This window comes from Scyliorhinus torazame, chromosome 1 (genome assembly GCF_047496885.1).
Source record: "Scyliorhinus torazame isolate Kashiwa2021f chromosome 1, sScyTor2.1, whole genome shotgun sequence".
NCBI lineage: Eukaryota > Metazoa > Chordata > Chondrichthyes > Carcharhiniformes > Scyliorhinidae > Scyliorhinus > Scyliorhinus torazame.
The window spans coordinates 20,948,797-20,969,148 of NC_092707.1; the positions used below are offsets into that span (position 1 = coordinate 20,948,797).

The following is a 20,352-nucleotide window of genomic DNA, read 5'->3' on the forward strand; positions in this document are numbered from 1 at the left end:
ATTATCTGGTGGACAAAGTCCAAACTAGGAGCCATTACAAGTGGGAACATATTTTCCACGTGTGCCCTATTTAAACCGCCTTAAGAAATAATTTTATCAAGTCATTCTTTGGGATTCCCCTTTCTAGAGAAGAGTCTTAAGGCTGTTCAAATTTTCCTGAAGGATGTAAACCTCTGAGCACTGTACAAGTCTAGTTAATTGTCTATTTGCGCCTTCTCTATTGAGTCCATGAGACCAAAACTGTGCAGCTCCCAAGTGTGTTTGGTGCAAGATTCTATATCTTAATAGGCTCCCCTTCATTCCATTGTTCCAAAAATGCAGTCACATCAGTGCTTTGTTTGCTTTTTATGGTTTCATTTATTTACGTCACCCGTCATGTTAGTATTTGGGGTTTCGACTCTCTGATTGCAACGGATAAGCTGCTGCATCAGTCATTTCCAAGCTTGTCCTTCACTATAACGGTGATTCCTGTAGGCGTTAAATGTGCCAGGCAGCTTGTACAAGTCAACAACCCGGCCCTGTTTCGGAGGAGGATTTGTAGCTAACAACTTATTAAAGCCTTTACACTCAAATTAGGTGGCTTAAATCTGTGCCCATTCTAGTCGACTGCTGAATTAATCTTAAAAAGGAAACTTGCAAAGCAATTGAAAATACAGACCGCACCAGACCAGTTGGTCTATCGAGCTTGTCCCAAACATGTAGCATGGAACTGGAGCATTGTGACTGATGCGAACACTGCCAAAATCATGGGTTAGAAAGGGAGTGTTTTTCTCAAAAATATGAATGGGCTATGAATGACATTGCTTTAATGGGCAGTTTGCAGAGATTATGTAACTTCAGTTTCCCAGTGTGTAGTTTATCATCCAGCCAGAATTTGAACTGCGGTGTTTTGCTCATTCCCATACTATTCTGAATATGTACATAATGAATCAGACTTGAGTTACACAAAGGCAGTAAGTGTCAAAAGTAACGCCCATGTGCTCTGAAGAGGTGGAAGTAGTAAGGCAGAAACATTTGGAGTAAACTGTGGGTTAGAAGCTACTGCTAAAGAATGACTGCTAACAAAAATTAATGCAGAAATCAAATACAGCAGCTGCTGGAAATCTGAAATGGAAACAAAATCCTGAGTGCACTCAACAGATCTGGCACAGGCAGCACGGTGGCAGTGGTTAGCACTGCTGCCTCACGGTGCCGAGGTCCCTGGTTCGATACCGACTCTGGCTCACTGGCCATGTGGAGTTTGCACATTCTCCCTGTGGGTGTCGCACCCACAACCCCAAGATGTGCAGGGTAGATGGATTGGCCATGCTAAATTGCCCCTTAATTGGTAAAAATGAATTGGGTACTCTAAATTTATTTTAGCAAACACATCAGGGCAGCACAAGTGGCTAGCACTGTGGCATCAGAGCGCCAGGGTCCCAGGTTCGATTCCCCACTGGGTCACCGTCTGTGCAGAGTCTGCATGTTCTCTCCTTGTGTGTGTGGGTTTCCTCCCACAGTCCAAAGACGTGCAGGTTAGGTGGATTGGCCATGATAAATTGCCCTTCGTGACTAAAAAAGGTTAGGAGGGGTTATTGGGTTACAAGGATAGGATGGAAGTGAGGGCTTAAGTGAGTCGGTGCAGACTCGATGGGCCGAATGGCTTCCTGCGCTGTACTATGATCTGGCAAAGCCCAGGGCGAGAGGAACAGAGTTAAAGTTTCTGGTCGATAACCTTTCTGACACTGCCCGATCTGTTGATTACAGAAGATTAAGGGCCGCCTCCAAGTGACGCACCTTGCTGACTTGGAACTATATCTCCATTCCTTCATTGTTGTGGGATCAAAGTCCTGGAACTCCCTTTCTAACAACACGGAGTGCCCACACCAAGTGGTCAGCAATGGATCAAGAGGCAGCTCGCTGCCACCTTCCCAGGACATTTAGAAATGAGCAATAAACCACATCCCATGAAAGAAAACACAGTGCCAAAACAAATGTTAAGTAACTTGATCTTGAAGTCTGCTTTGAAAGCAACAATCTTTGGATAATTGATCCAAATGACAGCATTTTGTAAAGGTGTGGCAGGATCCCAAGATGGGTTAGGTTTGAACCTGGGATTATGCACAAAGGATCAGGTCTAAAACTTGGCAAATAAATGGAGGATAGGAGTTATATAAACAGTGAAAATACAAGGACTTGGATTAATGTTTTCCCTCAAAATTTCATTGTGCGTGACCAGTTTTTCTAAGGCTTGGGATCTTTAAATTTATTTTGCGCCTGCAGAAACATTTGACAGAATAAGACTTGTGCAGTATCATCCAGGCTGTGCGCTCAGCTGAACATTGGTTTGGAAACTATTGCACATTAGATCTGAGCTACTTGCAGTTAACCAGTGTGTTCCACACCAGAGACTTCAGCACAAAAGTTTAGGTCAACGGTGTATAGCAGTACTGAAATGCTGGCTGTCAAAATCGAGGTGCCATCTGTCCTTATGTGGACACAAAAATATTTAATTATACTATTTTAAAGAGCAGGGGAATTATCCCTGCTGTCCTGGTCAATATTTATCCTCAGTCAGCCTCACCAAACTGGTCATTACAAAAAGGCCTCACTTTGTGACTCCACAATATGGTTTCATTTTAAAGGTCTGTTCCCAATGTGTGTTGCCATTTTCATGTTGATTGTGTGCATCATCAATGGAGTTGCATGTGTCATTACCGTTAACAGAGCAATGGAAAGTTTGTCTGAAATATTGGGAGTGGAGTTGGTGTGGGAGATTCCCAGATCAGCATACAGTAAGTTAATGGAAATCTGCAACATGAATCTCTGGAGATTTGGTCAAGCACTGGAAACCCATTCGAAGGTTATGGGTTGAACAGAACAAGACGGACTACCTGGCACTGACCTGGGCACCAGAAGTCACACAGCCCCGTCGACCCTGCATCTTTACTGCTCTTGCTGTTTGTGTCACAATTGCAAGAGCTGTCGCACCGACTAGTCAATTAATAGTCTAACATAGTCGCCACTCATGGAATCACCACTCATGGAAACATGCAATGTCCCCAAACACCACAATCACCATAATAAAAACAGAAAGTACTGGAACAAATCAGCATCTGTGGATAGAAAAACAGTTAACGTTTTGAGTCCATATGATTTTCTCGAGTCGAAGAGAGGGAGAAACATGATTGATTTTATACTGAGTGGATGAAGAAAAGAAAAGATCTGGGAGAGGTGTGAACTAGGAGCGATTGGAAAAAGATATACAAGAGTACAAAATAAAAGAACTTAATGGCAGTGTTAAAGACTGACGATGCTGATTGTAGCGTGGAGATAAGATAGTAGATTGTGTTAATAGCAGAACAAAGGAACAAGTGACTGATGGCCCAGTGGGGGAACAAAATAATTTGCATTAAAAAACAGGACCATCACCATCTTTGGGTATTTCCCGTCCCACCAAACAGATCTATCAGAGGTGGCAATACAAGGATAGACGGTCAGGAGAGGGGTGCCCTGGTAGTTCTCAACATTGACTCGGGACCCCATGAAGTCTCATGGTATCAGATCAAACATGGACAAGGACATGTCCTGCTGATTTCTATGTACTGACCCCTACCACCCCCCATGGTTGATGAATCAGTACTCCATGTTTAACACCACTGAGAGTAATAGGGTGCAGAATGTAGAGGGTGGGAGACTTCAACCCCCATCGCCACGAGTGGCTTAATAGCATCACTACAGATCAGGCCCCAAAAGACAGATGCAGCAAGAGGTGAGGCAACTAACAAGTGGAAAAAGACCAACCTGACCTCAACTTCACCAATCTAGCTGTCGCAGGTGCATCTAACAATGACGCTATTGGTAGGAATGACCACCTCACAATCCTTGTGGAGATAAAAGTCCCAAATTTCCTCCCTCATGTTGTGTGGCACTACCATTGTGCTATCTGGGATAACCAATCTTGTGACTCAAGATGGCTCCATGAGGTGAGGGCTATCAGCAGAACTGTAATCTGTGACCTCATGGCCTGGCATATTCCCAACTCTACCATTACCATCGAGCTGGGGGGGGATCAACCCTGGTTCAATGAAGAGTAAGAAGTTTTACAACACCAGGTTAAAGTCCAACAGGTTTATTTGGCATCACTTAACTTTCAGAGCATTGCTTCTTCATCAGGTGAGACTCACCCGATGAAGGGGTGACGCTCTGAAAGCTAGTGATTCCAAATAAACCTGTTGGACTTCAACCTGGTATTGTAAGACTTCTTACTGAGCCCACCCCAGTCCAACGCCGGCATCTCCACATCATGGCTATCAACGAAGAGTGCAAGAAGGCAAGCCAGGAACAGCATCAGACACGCCTAAAAATAAGGTGTCAACCTGGAGTAGCTACAATCGATTACTTGTGTGCTAAACAGCATAAGCAGGAAATAAGAGCTAAGCGATTCCACAACCATCAGACCTAAGCTCTGCAATCCTGGCACATCCAGCCGTAAATGGTGGTGGACAATTAAAAAACTCACTGGAGGTGGCGACTCCACCAATATCCCCATCCTGCCCAGGCATGTCCTGTACACAAACCCAACCTTGAAAATGACTGCACCATCAGTCTACTCTCGATCATCAGTAAAGTGATGGGAGGAGTCACTGACACTGCTATCAAACAGCACTTACTCAGAAATCACCTGCTTGCTAACGCTCAGTTTGAGTTCCACCACAGCTCCTAACCTTGTTACAGTCTTAGTCCAAACATGGACAAAGGAGCTGAACCGCAGAGGTGAAGGGAGGTGAGGATGACACTTCTTGACATCAAGGCCTCAGTTGACAAAGTGCGGCATCAAGGAGCCCTAGCAACACTGGAATCAATGGGAATCGGGAAAGTGGTCCACTGGTTAGCACAAAGGATGGTGGTTGTTGGAGGCCATTCATCTCAGTCCCAGGATATCACTGCAGGAGTCAGCTTCAATGACGTTCCCTCTACCATAAGGTCAGAAATAGGGGTGTTCACTGATGATTGCATAATTTTCATCATTATTCATGACTCCTCAGATACTGAAGTAATCTGCCGATATGCAAAACATGGACAACATTCATGCTTGGGCTGACAAGTGGCAAGCAACATTCACATCGGAGAAGTGCCAATCATGACCATCTCAAATAACAAAGTTATCTCCCCGTGACATTCAATAGCATTTCTATCACAACCCCCACTATCGACATCCTGGGGGTTAGCACTGATCAGAATCTGAACTGGAACAGCCATGCACATACTGTGACTACAAGAGCAGGTCAGAGTGAGTAACTCGCCTCCTGCCTCTCCATAGTCGTCCATCGCCTGCAAGGCACAAGGCAGGAGTGTGATGGAATACTCTCCACGTGCCTGGATGAGTGCAGCTCCAACAACACTCAAGAAGCTCAACACCATCCAGGACAAAGCAGCCCCGCTTCATTGCTCCTCCTTCCACAAACATGCACAGTAGCAGCCGTGTGTACCATCTATAAGGTGCACCGCAGGAACTTCACAAGGCTCCTTAGGCAGAACCTTCCAAACTTACGATCACTACCATCTGGAAGACAAGGGCATCAGATACATGGGAACACCGCCACCTGGAAGTTCCCATCCAAGTCACTCATCCTGACTGGGACCTATATTATCATTCCTTCACTGTAACTGAATCCAAATCCTGGAATTGCCTCCCAAACTGCACTGTGGGTTCAAGGGGGCAGCTCACCACCACCTTCTTGGGGCAATTAGGGGATTTTCTAGCCAGCGACACCGGTGTCCTGTGAAAGAATAAAAGAGAAAGGGCTTGGGTAGTCATCTCTGACAAAGGACTCAATGTTGTCAACAAATACTGGGGAAGGAAATCACTGATGCAAGCAAAGACCGTGTGCAGAGATAACTGGTGATGTGAAAGTGTAACACAATGGTCCTGAATTGAAAGGTTACTGAGAATGTTTTTAAAACTGCGTTTCACTGTAAGAATGGAAGAGCCCCAGAAGAAAGCGCTTGGGGGCATAAGGTTTCTGAACCTTGCAGAGGAAAATATGGCAGAGACTTTCTGTGGAGTTCCGAGAAAGGGTCAGAGGGCCAGACTGGGGGATCTCTCCTCAGCTTCTAATCATAGAATAATTAAACTGGAGCATGGAGATAAGACATTCGGTCCACCATTTCCTGTGCTTGCTCTTTGAAATAGCTATCCAACCACAGACTGTCCCAATCCCTGGTTCTTTCCCCATTGTCCTGCGATGTTTTCCCTTCAATCTGTCCTGTATTTCTTACATACTTAAGGATATATTTTATTTTGCGAGTTATATCAGCTCGAAACGCACAGTTTGCAGACTTCCGTCGACGGCCATGGAGTGAGTGGTTGCACACGGAAGCTCTGGCTCGAAGGTGTTGGTTTGGGCATTTTATGCCCATTAGAGGGGAGGTTCCGGCAAAAGGTGGTGCGGAAGGTGTAGAAGGAGAGGTTCTCCCCAAGACTGGCATGTCTTACTGGCTACCAAGCCCGACAAAAAACAGTTAAAGACCTGGCTAACGAATTGGATGGGAACTGTGGTGCAGCAATAATTGTGGGAATGGCGGAGGGGGGAAAAGGGTCGCCGTTGGCAGAAAAGTTGACACAGGCGTCGATTAGGCTAATCCCGAAGCAAGGGAAAGGATCTGCTGGAGTGTGCGTTGTACAGATCCACTTCGTTGTTGATTGTGGACGTGAAAGTTCTGGCTAAGTTGTTGATGGGGAGGATGGAGGGATGTGTGCCAGGGGTGGTCGCTGAGGATCAAACGGGTTCTGCCAAGGACCGACAGCTCTCTAGCAATATCAGGAGGCTGGTAAATGTGGTTATGACCCCGTCAGGGGGTCGCGTGCCGGAGATTATCGTTGGTTATGGATGCGGAGAAGGCCTTCGATCGGGTGGAGTGGATGTACTTAATCTACGTGGATGACCTGTGGCTGTTTGTATCGGACCCGCTGGAGAATATGGGCAGGATCATGGGACTATTGGAGAGGTTTGGGGCCCTCTCTGGGTATAAGCTGAATGTCGGGAAGTTTCTGGTGAATGCGGCGGGGTGGGAGGGGCCAACTTGAAGGAGTTGCTGTTCAAGGTAGCTAGGGAAAGGTTAGGTATTTGGGAGATTCAGGTGATGAGGGAATGGGCTACGATGCACAGGTGGAATTTGACGTTAGCAGGGGTCAGGATCAAGGGCAAATGGGAGAAGGACGTTGGGTGGGGGGGGGGGGGAAATAGATTGGTGACTGTGGTGTGAGGCGGTGCGGAGGGTGAATTCACCCACCTCCTGCTTGAGGATGAGCTTGATTCAGTTCTAAGTGGTGCACAGGGTACATATGACTCGGGCGAGAAGCTGGAGAGATAGTGGGAGGCGGTGTTTGGGAAGCTATCTAAGATTGTGGGGGTGTAGGTCAGGTCAGGCTGGACCCGATGCTGGTGATTTTTGAGGTATCGGAAGAGCCGGATCTGCTGGCGGGGAAGGGGCCGATGTTGTGGCCTACGCCTCACTGATTGCCCAGTGAAGGATCCTGTTAAATTGGAGGTCGGATGCGCTGCTGGGGTTTGTGGCCTGGCTGGGAGACTTGTATAACTTTCCCCAGTTGGTGAAGATTGAGTTTGAGTTGAGGGGGTCAGCGTAGGCCGTCGAGATGCGGTGGGGTTGTTCATGACGCTTATGGACGAATTGTTTGTCGTGGGGGAGGAGGGGATCAAAGGGGGAAAATTGCCCAAACTGTGGACTGATTTTGTGGAGTGTGTATTTCATTTGTTACTGTTTTATACATCTTTGGCACAAAGTACATTTTTAAAAAAAATGCATAGGCTGCACATAAGGTGCAGTATTTCAATATGTACATATTTTTCCAGGCGAATTATGTCCGACGGAACCCAACTCCGGTTTTAAAATGGATTCCGATGCGAACACATTGTTCACCTAAAGTTGTTTCACTTAAGTTCGCAATTTTCAGAAATGTAATTATAATAATCTTTATTGTCTCAAGTAGGCTTACATTAACACTACAATGAAGTTACTGAGAAAATCCCCTAGTCGCCACATTCAGGCGCCTGTTCGGGTATAGAGGGAGAATTCAGAATGTCCAATTCACCTAACGGCACGTCTTTCGGGACTTGTGGGAGGAAACCAGAGCACCCGGAGGAAACCCCCACAGACAATGGGAGAACGTGCAGATTCCACACAGACAGTGACCCAAGCGGGAATCGAACCTGGCGCTGTGAAGCAACTGTGCTACCCTGCCACCCCCTTAAATTAGAACTTTAAGAGAGGACTTAGTGCATCACATTGCTGTTTGACAAGCCTTTGACAAGGTTCCACACAAAAGGTTGTTGCATAAGATAAAGATGCATGGCATTAAGGGGAAAGTAGTAGCATGGATAGAGGATTGGTTAATTAATAGAAAGCAAAGAGTGGGGATTAATGGGTGTTTCTCTGGTTGGCAATCAGTAGCTAGTGGTGTCCCTCAGGGATCAGTGTTGGGCCCACAACTGTTCACAATTTACATAGATGATTTGGAGTTGGGGACCAAGGGCAATGTGTCCAAGTTTGCAGACGACACTAAGATAAGTGGTAAAGCAAAAAGTGCAGAGGATACTGGAAGTCTGCAGAGGGATTTGGATAGGCTAAGTGAATGGGCTAGGGTCTGGCAGATGGAATACAATGTTGACAAATGTGAGGTTATCCATTTTGGTAGGAATAACAGCAAAAGGGATTACTATTTAAATGATAAAATATTAAAACATGCTGCTGTGCAGAGAGACCTGGGTGTGCTAGTGCATGAGTCGCAAAAAGTTGGTTTTCAGGTGCAACAGGTGATTAAGAAGGCAAATGGAATTTTGTCCTTCATTGCTAGAGGGATGGAGTTTAAGACTAGGGAGGTTCTGCTGCAATTGTATAAGGTGTTAGTGAGGCCACACTTGGAGTATTGTGTTCAGTTTTGGTCTCCTTACTTGAGAAAGGACGTACTGGCACTGGAGGGTGTGCAGAGGAGATTCACTAGGTTAATCCCAGAGCTGAAGGGGTTGGATTACGAGGAGAGGTTGAGTAGACTGGGACTGTACTCGTTGGAATTTAGAAGGATGAGGGGGGATCTTATAGAAACATATAAGATTATGAAGGGAATAGATAGGATAGATGCGGGCAGGTTGTTTCCACTGGCGGGTGAAAGCAGAACTAGGGGGCATAGCCTCAAAATAAGGGGAAGTAGATTTAGGACTGAGTTTAGGAGGAACTTCTTCACCCAAAGGGTTGTGAATCTATGGAATTCCCTGCCCGGTGAAGCAGTTGAGGCTCCTTCATTAAATGTTTTTAAGATAAAGATAGATAGTTTTTTGAAGAATAAAGGGATTAAGGGTTATGGTGTTTGGGCCGGAAAGTGGAGCTGAGTCCACAAAAGATCAGCCATGATCTCATTGAATGGTGGAGCAGGCTCGAGGGGCCAGATGGCCTACTCCTGCTCCTAGTTCATATGTTCTTATGTTCAAAGGCCTTGCTGTACACAATTTGGTTGCTGTGTTTTTCCTAACATTACAAAAGGTGCTACGCACTGTATGCAGTTTTGGTCTCCTTATCCAAGAAAGGATATACTTGGCAGAGAGGGAGTGCAGTGAAGGTTCACTGGACTGATTCCTGGGATAGCAGGATTGTCGTATGAGGAGAGATTGGGTCAAGTGGGCCTGTATTCACTGGGATTTAGAAGAGTGCGAGGTGGTCTTATTGAAACTTATGACAGGACTGGACAGACTGGATGAAGGGATGTTGTTTCCTCTTGAACAAGGGGTCCCAGTCTCAGAATACGGGGTAGGCCATTTAAGACTGAGATGAGAAATTTCTTCACTCAGAGTCGTAAACTGGTGGAATTCTGTACCACAGAGGCTGTGGAGGCCAAGCCAATGAATATATTTAAGAAAGACAGTCACCTCAGCACTTTGCTTTACGGTAAGCCCACGGATAACCTCACGATGCTCCACTTCTCCAGCTTCCACCCTCAACACATTAAAGAAGCCATCCCCTATGGACAAGCCCTCTGTATACACGTGGAGGAGCGTAACAGACATCTACAGATGCTGAAAGATGCCCTCGTACGAACGGGATATGGCGCTCGACTCATCGATCGACAGTTCCAACGCGCCACAGCAAAAAACCGCACCGACCTCCTCAGAAGGCAAACATGGGACACAACCGACAGAATACCCTTCGTCGTTCCAGTACTTCCCCGGAGAAATTACGACATCTTCTTCGCAGCCTTCAACACATTATCGATGAAGACAAACATCTCGCCAAGGTCATCCCCACTACTTGCCTTCAAACAACTGCGCAACCTCAAACAAACCATTGTTTGCAGCAAACTACCCAGTCTTCAGAACAGTGACCACGACACCACACAACCCTGTCATGGCAATCTCTGCAAGACGTGCCAGATCATCGACATGGGTATCATCATTACACGTGAGAACACCACCCACCGGGTACGCGGTACATACTCGTGCGACTCGGCCAACGTTGTCTACCTCATACGCTGCAGGAAAGGATGTCCCGAAGATTGATACATTGACGAGACCATGCAGACGCTGCGACAACGAATGAACGGACATCGTGCAACAATCGCCAGGCAGGAATGTTCCCTTCCAGTCGGGGAACACTTCAGCAGTCGAGGGCATTCAGCCTCTGATCTTCGGGTAAGCGTTCTCCAAGGCTGCCTTCAGGACGCGCGGCAACGCAGAATCGCAGAGCAGAAACTTATAGCCAAGTTCCGCACACATGAGTACGGCCTCAACCGGGACCTTGGATTCATGTCGCATTACATTCATCCCCCACCATCTGGCCTGGGCTTGCGAAATCCTACCAACTGTCCTGGCTTGAGACAATTCACACCTCTTTAACCTGGGGTTACTAATACAAGTTTTAAAAAATGTAATAATCTGATATTGTTGAGTGTCCTTATACTTCACACATTTAGCATTGGATGGAGAGATCCAATCTTAGATTAATTAAAGACTGCAGTGTTCTCTTATCACATACACACAGAACTCAATGGCATAGAAAGTAAAAAGAGACTTTCTTCACGGCAAATAAAAACAGAAAATGTTAGAAATACTCAGCAGGTCAGGCAGCACCTGTGGAGAGAAGAAAAATGTTAATTGTTAATGTTTCAGGCCTGTGGCTGTATGAACCTTGCTCCGTGGTTCAATCGTCTCTCTGAACTGACAGGCAACAGCAAATCAGATAGTCTTAGAAATCAAACCAAAGCATCGATGCGGGACTCCCCAAAGTGTGAGCATCGAAATCTGCCCAGGAAGTTTTCAATTCCCAGTCTATAAAAAAAAATACATCTTTCTCTTTCTGGGAATGATTGCAAGAGGTTATCTGAGTAAATCGGCAAGCCAATAGGTCATAATAAGCAAAATAATTTATTGCTCTCATGCCCAGGTGTTTGACCTTGGTCTGCTGCAGGACCAGCATTTGGAGGAACTGCATCTCATCTTCAGCTTGGGCACGCTACAGTCCTCGAGACTCGACATTGACTTCAACAACTTTAGACTTCATCTTAAGTGCTTTTTAAAAAAAAAAAAGATCCCATACACTTAGTTTCCCAATGCGATAACCCTCCCTCCCACACCCGGCCATCTGCCATTTGTTCTGAAGGTTGTTACATCCTGTTGCAATCTCTCCCAGCCACACGTTAATAGCCAACACATTCTTCCTCTCTTTAGTTCTGATGAAGAGCCAAAGGACTCAAAATGTTAACTTGGTTTTCTCACCCGACAAATGCTGCCAGACTTGCTGAGTTTTTCCAGCACTCGTCTTGAGCCAAAAGTAAATGTTGCAATTCAAGTATTAACGGCCCTCTTGAGGCAGAGGACATAACATAGAACATACAGTGCAGAAGAAGACCATTCGGCCCATCAAGTCTGCACCGACCCACTTAAGCCCTCACTTCCACCCTATCCCCGTAACCCAATAACCTTTTTGGACACTACGGGCAATTTATCATGATTGAGTTTTTTGAGGGAGTGACCAAGAAGGTAGATGAGGGCAGTGCAGTAGATGTTGTCTACATGGACTTTAGCAAAGCCTTTGACAAGGCACCGCATGGTAGGTTGTTGCAGAAGGTTAAAGCTCACGGGATCCAGGGTGAGGTTGCCAATTGGATTCAAAATTGGCTGGACGACAGAAGGCAGAGGGTGGTTGTAGAGGGTTGTTTTTCAAACTGGAGGCCTGTGACCAGTGGTGTGCCTCAGGGATCGGTGCTGGGTCCACTGTTATTTGTGATTTATATTAATGATTTGGATGAGAATTTAGGAGGCATGGTTAGTAAGTTTGCAGATGACACCAAGATTGGTGGCACAGTGGATAGTGAAGAAGGTTATCTAGGATTGCAACGGGATCTTGATCAATTAGGCCAGTGGGCCGACGAATGGCAGATGGAGTTTAATTTAGATAAATGTGAGGTGATGCATTTTGGCAGATCGAATCAGGCCAGGACCTACTCAGTTAATGGTATGGCGTTGGGGAGAGTTATAGAACAAAGAGATCTAGGAGTACAGGTTCATAGCTCCTTGAAGGTGGAGTCGCAGGTGGACAGGGTGGTGAAGAAGGCATTCGGCATGCTTGGTTTCATTGGTCAGAACATTGAATATAGGAGTTGGGACGTCTTGTTGAAGTTGTACAAGACATTGGTACGGCCACACTTGGAATACTGTGTGCAGTTCTGGTCACCCTATTATAGAAAGGATATTATTAAACTAGAAAGAGTGCAGAAAAGATTTACTAGGATGTTGCCGGGACTTGATGGTTTGAGTTATAAGGAGAGGCTGGATAGACTGGGACTTTTTTCCCTGGAGCGTAGGAGGCTTAGGGGTGATCTTATAGAGGTCTATAAAATAATGAGGGGCATAGATAAGGTAGATAGTCAACATCTTTTCCCAAAGGTAGGGGAGTCTAAAACTAGAGGGCATAGGTTTAAGGTGAGAGAGGAGAGATTCAGAAGGGCCCAGAGGGGCAATTTCTTCACTCAGAGGGTAGTGAGTGTCTGGAATGGGCTGCCAGAGGTAGTAGTAGAGGCGGGTACAATTGTGTCTTTCAAAAAGCATTTAGATAGTTACATGGGTAAGATGGGTATAGAGGGCTATGGGCCAAGTGCGGGCAACTGGGACTAGCTTAATGGTAAAAACTGGGCGGCATGGACTGGTTGGGCCGAAGGGCCTGTTTCCATGCTGTAAACTTCTATGATTCTATGAATCCACCTAACCTGCACGTCTTTGGACTGTGGGAGGAAACCGGAGCACCCGGAGGAAACCCACACTGACACGGGGAGAATGTGCAGACTCCGCACAGACAGTGACCCAGCGGGAAATCAAATCTAGGACCCTGGCGCTGTGAAGCCACAGTGCTAGCCACTTGTGCTACTGTGCTGCCCAACGGAGGCTTGTGCTAGACATGGCAAAGCAATGAGATGCCCAATTCTTTGGAACTTCGGCAACTGGTTTATCTTTCCAAGATAAAGGATTTGTGCGGGACAGCCAGGGTGTGTACATTATCCTTCTTGTAATTAATGCAGGCTTCCATTGACTCATTAGTACAAGGAGGCTGGTTTAGCTCAGTGGACTGGACGGCTGGTTGGTGATGCTGAGTGAGGCCAGCAGCACGGGTTGAATTCCCGTACCGGCTGAGGTTATTCATGAAGGCCCCGCCTTCTCAGCCTTGCCCCTTGCTTCAGGTGTGGTGCTCAGAAGGGGAAAGCAATCTACGGTCATCTGGGTGACTTTGGTTCAACAGGGTGTGAGGAATCATTGGAAATGTTTCATGGTACGTCTAGCCCATTTCTGCCCCTCAAAGCACAGACTTATTTGCTCTAGGGGAAGGAAAGTGGTGAAAGTGGCAGTGAAATGGGCCTAAAATAATTTTAATTTGTGAATGACGAAAGTTGTAATGTCTTACACCTGCTTCCAGAGCAGGTTTGTTATCTGAATAAGCTGCGTTGCCATTTACCTGATTCCATGTCTTCGAAACACATCTATTGAATTGAATGCATCTTTTTCCACCTGTAGGTAAAATTCCATTAACTGCTGTCCTATCCAATCACAGTCATGCAGGCCTGGTTCTATAGGAACTCGAGTGTACTTGATCCCAAAATCTGAAAGCACTTGTGCAAATATATCTCGAATACCTGCATACCAGAAAATAAAAAGCACACAAATAGTTCTGTTAATTTTCATCCAGCATCTTATCAAGGGTCTCCACAACATTCCTAATTAGATTTTGTCATTTGGTATCTCCAATTGAACTAATTTGGCATTTTAAGTTTCAAAGTTCAATCCTGCTAAGTACCTTCATTAAAAAAGACATATTTAACATCACAGTTATCCCAATTTTGGCTTTATGAAACTTTGCATTGGCGATAGGATTCCTGAGCACACTCAACCGAGACCTGCTTTAAAAGGTGGGTCTTGCACATCTTGGTGTGAAGCTGGTTGTGCCATGCTGCTACTATACTGGAGCAACACGAATGGTATTCGCCACAAATGGGATGTTGGTGTCAAACCAAAAAGACGTTCTGCCTGTCCCACAATTGAGCAATGTGATAAATGGACTCCTGTGCCAGTGTGACGTGTATGTAGGCCACCGTAAGTCGCAAAAACTGGTGGATCGCATCAAACAGCACGTCCCAGCCACTGTTCGCAATGGGCAAGGGACAGACTGCACCCAACCAGCTCATGCTTGCAAAACTCAAAACACAGTATCCAAGAATAGATGTGATTCTGCAATTGGGACAACATTTGCTAAATAATCCTCAGTGTGCCAAGAATTATGCTGCCAAACCAATTTAAGATTGTCAGTCAGGCTCGCAGTGTGGTACATTTGTATCTACAGGAAGCCACGTATATTAATGTACAGGGACTTGTTCTTTGTAGACAGAAAGAACACGTACACACATTGCACCTGTTCAGCTAAACAAAATACGTGACAACCATTCGCTGACTCATTCCTCAGGGCAATGCTTTGACTAATCATATGACCATAAGACATAGGAGCAAAATTAGGCCATTCGGCCCATCGAATCTGCTCCGCCCTTCAATCATGGCTGATATTTTTCTCATCCCCATTCTCCTGCCTTATAAATGAGCCTAATAGAACATAACAGCGCAGTACAGGCCCTATGGCCCTCGAGCTCAACGGCCACACCTGCAGGCCTCGCCAGGGTACTGTTTTGGACTGGTCCACACCAACATGGACCAGGTGCAACGGGGCACCTCGGGGAAGGGGAAAATCGCAGGCCATTGGAGACCCCCCGGTTGGTTTTGGACAGGGCCGGGTGGTACCCTGGCACTCCTTCTGGCTTCTGGGCATTGCCAACCTGGATGCCCAGATGGTATTGTCAGGTTGGCACTGCCAGGGTTGGGCAGGGAGAGGGGGGTTCCCAAAGGAGGCAGCCCACCAAATGCACCTGACAGCGGAATTGGTTTTAATTCTGCCGAATCACACCCAGTATAAATTGAGATACCCAATTTTTTTCCCCCAATTGAGCAATTTAGGGAGGGAGAATTCAGAATGTCCAGTTCATCTACCAAGCACGTCTTTCAGGACTTGTGGGTGGAAACCAGAACACCCGGAGGAAACCCACGCAGGCACGGGGAGAACGTGCAGACTCCACACAGCCAGTGACCCAAGCAGGAATCGAACCTGGGAACTTGGCGCTGTGAAGCAACAGTGCCAACCCTGCACATCTTTGGGTTGTGGGGGTGAGACCCACGCAGACACGAGAAGAATGTGCAAACTCCACGCGGACAGTGACCCGGGGCCGGAATTGAACCCGGGTGCTCGGTGCATGAGGCAGCAGTGCTAACCACTGTGGCACCTTGCCGTCCGGCCTTTGAGTCTGTTTAATTCAGGAGAGCTGCTGCATCGTCCCACCATTGTAACATATATATTGAACAAAACTTCAGCTGGCTGAGAAGTGGAGCTCCTTGCACATCCAAGCGTGCCGGGGCAGTGCATGGTACAGTTCCCATTACGCCATTTCTGGAAAAGGTATTCTGAACCCAGTAGCTGTCGCTCAATCTTAAGTTTGGATTTGAACCATTATTTGAGGGGTTGAGAAACATTTTCCCATATCCGGTTTTCCTACAGCCTTCAACACACAATGGGAATTTGAGGCATTTCCACACTCAGCACCCTCTCGCACTGCACATAGGGGAATTAGTACCTTCAACCTGGGTTGGACAACCATCGCTTAACAGAATGTACGTAACTCCCTTCCTACACTACTATGAAATCGGGCCTAGTTGCATCCCCTTTTTCTAAAGAAAACGAGGTAAAAGTGGTTCAGTTTAGGGGGGCCAACCTTCTGTGCTGGACTGTCTATTTAGGACCAAAAACTGAATCGGCTCTGCTTTGTTCAGGGTTACCAGGTCTGCCCGTAGTCTACATGTGGCCTTACCAAGCGTTCTTAAAGGAACTGCTGAAGGTAATCAAGAAAAAAATGATGTTTTTTTAAAAAAGTCATCATGTGGAGCTGGAAACATCAGGGTTCGATCTACTGCTCGTAACCCCCACAATCCTACTCGCCTAAGTTTCCTGGTTAGTCACTCACTTCCATAGATTCCCTACAGTGCAGAAGGAGGCCATTCGGCCCATGGAGTCTGCAACGGCCCCGTGAAAGAGCACCCACACCTAGGCCCACTCACCTGCCCTATTCCCGTAATAATGATCTTTATTGTTGTCACAAGTGGGCTTACATTAACACTGCAACAAAGTTACAGTGAAAAGCCCCTAGGCGCCACACTCCGGGGCATGTTCGGGTACACAGGGAGAATTCAGAATGTTCAAATTACCTAACAGCATGTCTTTCGGGACCTGTGGGAGGAAACCAAAGCCTAACCTGCTCATCTTTGGACACTAAGGGCAATTTAGCATGGCCAACCCACCTAACCACATCTTTAGACTGTGGGAGGAAACCAGAGCACCCGGAGGAAACCCACGCAGACGCGGAGAGAAAGTGCAAACACCGCACAGTCATCCGAGGCCGGAATTGAACCCGGATTGCTGGCGCTGTGAAGGAGCAGCGCTAACCACCATGCCGTCTGCTGAAATGCCCTGTAACTGGCAGGCACAATACCGGTACTGTCCCAACAGGCTGGTGGATCATGGTTCTGTCACTGATATTATTGGGTGTGTACAGCACATTCTGCGTGGGATTACACAGCTGAATTTAGGGCAGTGTTTGTTTTTACAAATATTATCTCCATTGCTCTCTCTTCTGCTGTCATATCTGTGAGCTGCTTTACCATTACTGATATCAACACCAGTTTGCTACATGTCATTACCTAGAACTATATAGCTTCCTGAAATATATGCTTCAGGTTGATCAGTGTGGTGTTATTGAAGGAAATTGATTGCTGTCCATTACATTCAGGGAGTCATGGCAAGTGGCTAATCAGGACCTGCCTTGCACATCGACCTGACAGGAGGAACAGATTTTATAAATGCATGGATGTACAATTGCGGGCTCTGTCGCTGTGATTTTCTGTCCATTTTAATGGATGAAAATCATTGTGGGAGTGAGCACTTGCTTTTTTTTTTTCATAAATTTTAAGAGTACCCAGTTTTTTTTTTCCCCAAGTAAGGGACAATTTAGCGTGGCCAATCCACCTATCCTGCAGATCTTTGGGTTGTGGGGGTGAAGCCCACGCAAACACGGGGAGAATGTGCAAACTCCACACGGACAGTGACCTGGGGCCGGGATCGAACCCGGTCCTCGGCGCCGTGAGGCAGCAGTGCTAACCACTGGGCCACCGTGCCGACCTTTGGGAGTGAGCATTTGCTGAGGTGAGTTCCCACTGATGCCGCAGTTTTGTTACATTGGCTCTATGGTGCCACGTCCTTTCTAGCTCAGCATTGTCCTCATTTTGCTCGTTGGGGACATCATGGGATCAGTGCCAGTAATTCATTTTGCTCAGACACCTTTGGCATTTACCAAATATTTCAGAGCTTGGATTGAGATGTTTAAGGGTCGTCGCTAAACCGGTATTAGCCAGCACTTGGAAAAGGGAACTGAAACTAATCTATGGGCTCATAGCAGTCAACTTCTCTGTTGATCAGAAATTCCTGATGTAAAGTATTTTTAAGGCAAATGCTTCCTGGACACGAGCCATAATGCCTTAGTTGAAGGTGATTAATTAGATCCCTACTTTTAAGACCATAAGACATAGGAGCAGAATTAGGCCACTCGGCCCATCGAGTCTGCTCCGCCATTCAATCATGGCTGATATTTTCTCATCCCCATTCTCCTGCCTTCGCCCCATAACCCCTAATCCCCTTATTAATCAAGAACCTATCTAACTCTGTCTTAAAGACATTCAGTGATTTGGCCTCCATAGTCTACTGCGGCAAAGAATTCCACAGATTCACCACCCTCTGGCTGGAGAAATTCCTCCTCATCTCTGTTTTAAAGGATCGTCCCTTTCGTCTGAGATGGTGTCCTCTGGTTCTAGTTTTTCCTTCAAGTGGAAACATCCTCTCCACGTCCACACTATCCAGGCCACGCAGTATCCTGTAAGTTTCAATAAGATCCCCCCCCCTCATCCTTCTAAACTCCAATGAGTCCAGACCCAGAGTCCTCAACCGTTCCTCATACGACAAGTTCTTCATTCCATTTTTTTGTTAACCGTGTTTAAAAAAAACCTTTCCATTCGTTCTTACCTGGTAAGACATGAACATGCTGATGTCCATCCATATGATGAGGTAAATGTCCTGTCAATTCACAAAACAGATCTACTTGTCCTCTCAACTCCTGATCTACCTGGCAAGTAGAATTGTAAGAAAGCAGGTAAGAATAAACCTGATTACTCTGGTACAACATTCATTAGATTGAATTCTAATGGAAAACACAGGGCACATGATGCAGAAACTTGGGATGTGCAAGTAGACTACTCGGATAACACTTTTTTCAAAAGTTTTTTTCCAATTAAGGGGCAATGTAACGTGGCCAATCCACCTACCCTGCACACCCTTGGGTTGTGGGGGGTGAGACGCACGCAGACACGGGGAGAATGTGCAAATTCCACCCGGCAGTGACCCAGGGCCAGGATTGAACCCAGGCCCTCGGTGCCATGAGGCAGCAGTGCTAACCACTATGCCACCCTCTTCGATAACATTTTCAAGGGTAAAGCCCGGCCTAGTGGTTTAGGTGGATGTTAAAGATCCTTCTCCACTACAACGAACAGCAAGGCATTCTTCCAGGTTGACGTTCTTCCGATTCTCTCCACACGACCTACAAGAAAAGCATCTAATCTCTGGTTCTAGGATCTGATTGTATGTAAAACTTGGCATGCTTGAGCAGTAACCCACCCTGACCCCCCCAGCTTAAATATTCACTTTTTCCACCAGTGGCAGCAGTATGTAACATCCACAAGGTGCACTGCAGCAATTCAGCAAGGCTCCCCCAATAGCAACCCTCAAATCTGAGGCCTCGACCATTTATATGGAAGAGCGCACGGGAACACCAGTTCCCCTCCTCAGGATGTCATGTTGAAGTCCTGACAGATGGGAAACAATTAGAAATCACTGAATTGATGTGAAGTTGCACTTTCAAAATGCTTTACTCTCGCTGTTTAAAACCCCTGAAAAAGTTGAGCCTTCTTGAATGGGTTTATTAGTGGACTATTAAATCATCATCTCTGGTACAGAACCCCTCAGACCCTGAAAGATTAATTTTTTATTTGGAAGATGTCGAATTTGTCTATTCCATGATACAAATTCCATGGTTCTTTTTTAAAAAGTGAGTTTATGATATTTTAGCTTCTATCTTCATCCTGTGTGCCTGTCCCGCCTCAATTTTTATTCCTGTGCAATTCTAAAAAGTGAACGATTAAACATGCCCATTACTTTGTGTCTTGCTGCCTGGCACAATTCTTTATTGCGATTGGCCGCTCAGCCTGCTCGGTGACAGAGAAGCCCGAATGGCATCTCCAGAATTAAGTTAACGCCAGGAAATGCGAAATCCACGTTACGGAGCTTGCCGAGCCTTTGGGGGCAACTTTCCTTGACATCAGTGAATGCGGACACTACATCACAGACCACGATACAAACACTCGTCTATTTTTATCCTGCAGGAACTTTCAAGTGAATTAACGTTAGCACCAAGTAGGATGTAGCTCCTATATTTCTGTCATTCATTGGGGAGAGTTTAGCTGTTCATTTCGATGGTTTGCCACATTCACGTCTTAACAGAATCCCATTTGTCTATTCCATAGATTTTGTCAGCAGTTTAAAAGAAAAAAAATGAAAGGCAGGCATTTCGTACCTGAAGTTTACAAAAGCAAAATTCTGCAGATGCTGGAAATCTGA

General features: G+C 46.2%; 1 protein-coding gene across 3 annotated transcripts in view; it reads right to left on the minus strand.

Moving 5' to 3' along the window:
* The window catches only part of ydjc (YdjC chitooligosaccharide deacetylase homolog), a 118,392-nt gene that overhangs the window by 2,082 nt on the left and 95,958 nt on the right, over positions 1-20,352 (minus strand). For all 3 annotated transcript variants that reach the window (XM_072475046.1, XM_072474883.1, XM_072474964.1), the window contains exons 4-5: positions 18,706-18,805; positions 13,996-14,173 (exon numbers count right to left, since the gene is read on the minus strand). In XM_072475046.1, the coding sequence (XP_072331147.1) occupies positions 13,996-14,173; positions 18,706-18,805 (278 nt within the window). The remainder of the gene's footprint in view (positions 1-13,995; positions 14,174-18,705; positions 18,806-20,352) is intronic.